The sequence below is a fragment of the Belonocnema kinseyi genome, chromosome 5 (genome assembly GCF_010883055.1).
Source record: "Belonocnema kinseyi isolate 2016_QV_RU_SX_M_011 chromosome 5, B_treatae_v1, whole genome shotgun sequence".
NCBI lineage: Eukaryota > Metazoa > Arthropoda > Insecta > Hymenoptera > Cynipidae > Belonocnema > Belonocnema kinseyi.
The window spans coordinates 30,750,851-30,752,850 of NC_046661.1; the positions used below are offsets into that span (position 1 = coordinate 30,750,851).

General features: G+C 29.4%; 1 protein-coding gene across 7 annotated transcripts in view; it reads right to left on the reverse strand.

Annotated features, from left to right (window-relative positions):
* The window catches only part of LOC117173390 (AT-rich interactive domain-containing protein 2), a 343,637-nt gene that overhangs the window by 29,008 nt on the left and 312,629 nt on the right, over positions 1-2,000 (reverse strand). For 5 of the 7 annotated variants that reach the window (XM_033361920.1, XM_033361921.1, XM_033361923.1 and 2 more), the window contains exon 17: positions 1,515-1,595. The exons of 1 other annotated variant lie outside the window; for it this stretch is intronic. In XM_033361920.1, coding sequence (XP_033217811.1) covers positions 1,515-1,595 — 81 coding nt within the window. The remainder of the gene's footprint in view (positions 1-1,514; positions 1,596-2,000) is intronic. One more of the 7 variants, XM_033361919.1, reaches the window with a different exon arrangement.

Below are 2,000 nucleotides of genomic sequence, written 5' to 3' on the forward strand. Positions count from 1 at the left end.
TGATTCCAAATCCGAAAAAAGAAATTCCATAATTTTATTTTTTTTATTTTAACAGGTGCCGGTTTTGACTTGAAGTTTCCCATGTAAAATGCGTGGGGAAAACTCACTTTTTTGAGTTTTTGGAATCATTTTTTAGAATTTGAAAAAAGTGGCAGGAAAGCACGGGGACCTGTTGAGAATTATCCAACGAAGAATTTTATGTATCAGACATATGGGTTTGACACCTTTAACACACCCTCACGTGTACCTGAAAACTACCCTTAAAACAAAAACTGTCAATTCTTCATGAAATCGACCTTTTGAACACTGTATTCTCCTATATTTTTACTTAAAATTAATAATATTGATCTAGTGGAAATATTTATTATCATTTATTAATTAATTTTTAATTATTTAAACAAATTCCATTTGTTTAAATAATTTCTTTTTTCTAAAATTCGTTTATTCAGTGGAATATTGATCAACATTGTTTGTTTAACTTTATTTTTAAAAAACTTTTTCAATAAAAATTAGTACTTAAATATAAATGATAAATTAATTATTATTAAATTAATTATTAATCAGTAATTAATTATTACTGATCAATATTCCACTAGACCCACAGTAATAATTCTTGTTTAAAGAAAATTCGAAACGAAATTATTTAAACAAATTTCATTTGTTTAAATAATTGAAAATGAATGAGCTAATATTAAAAAATTTTCCACTGGACCAGTAGTGATAATTCTTAGGGAAAAAACGAATTTTCAAAAAAAAACTATTCAAACAAATTACATTTGTTTAAACAATTACAAATTAATAATTAATTAATAAATAAATCTGCCACTAGACCAATAGTAACAATTTTAAGTAAAAAACACTAGAATACAGTGCTCAAAAGCTCGATTTCATGAAGAATTGACAGTTTTTGTTTTAAGGGTAGTTTTCAGGTACACGTGAGGGCGTGTCAGAAGCGTCAAATCCATATGTCTGATACATAAAATTCTTCGTTGGATAATTCTTAAGAGGCCCCCGTGCTTTTCCACCACTTTTTTCAAATTCTAAAAAATGATTCCAAAAACTCAAAAAAGTGATTTTTCCCCATGCACTTTAAATGGGAAGCTTCAACTCACAACCGGCACCTGTTAAAATCAAAGAATAAAAAAATAAAAAAAATTACGGAATTTCTTTTTTCGGATTTGGAATGAAATTGGGGGAATCGTTGCCCTCTAGAGAAAAAAAACGTTTTTGAGCCACCTTAATGTACATCGACATTGTTCATAATTAAAATCCAATTAAAAATTTGAAAACCTATCACAAAATTGTATTTGAAAATAAATTACGTCTACGGAAGCCATACGTAAATAAGAAATTATGCATTACATCGACAAATAAAACAAAAAAGTGAGGTGAGGGGTGAAATATCAAGAATGTAAGAATCAAGCAAAGACAGCTTAGCACACAGACTGCGCCTTTAAAAATATTTTTACTTTTCTCCTTTTTATCTTTCACAGTCATTCTGAACTCGTGTTTACCTGTTCTGGCGAAGGGTTTTGCCCAGGTCTGGGAGAAGAAGAGCTTGTGATGGCTGCAGCGGGCTTAGCCGGCCTTTGCTGCTTTGCCAAGAGAACAAGAAATGTAATTAAGTTCAAGTGGAGATTTAAGAATAAAGACAAAATTCTTAAAATTGCAATTAAATTTAAATTTAAACAAGAACATAGATTCGAAATTTTGGACCAGTTTGCTTGAGTACAATAAATAAATGTATCTGCGTATGTACACTACCGGTCACGAGTATTGCCCACCCTAGAGCTAAAATCAGTGAAAATTCAAAGTTTTATATCTTTTTCCAAAATAAATAGATATAAAAAAACTCAACGCGATTTTGAAGTGCAACGCAAGACCTTTCAAATCCCGTTGAGTTTTTACAAAATATTAAAAATTAAGTTTCATTTATTGAAAAAAAAAACTTTTTTGCCATATTTTATCAGAGAGAAATAGAGAGTCACAATGCATTAGAA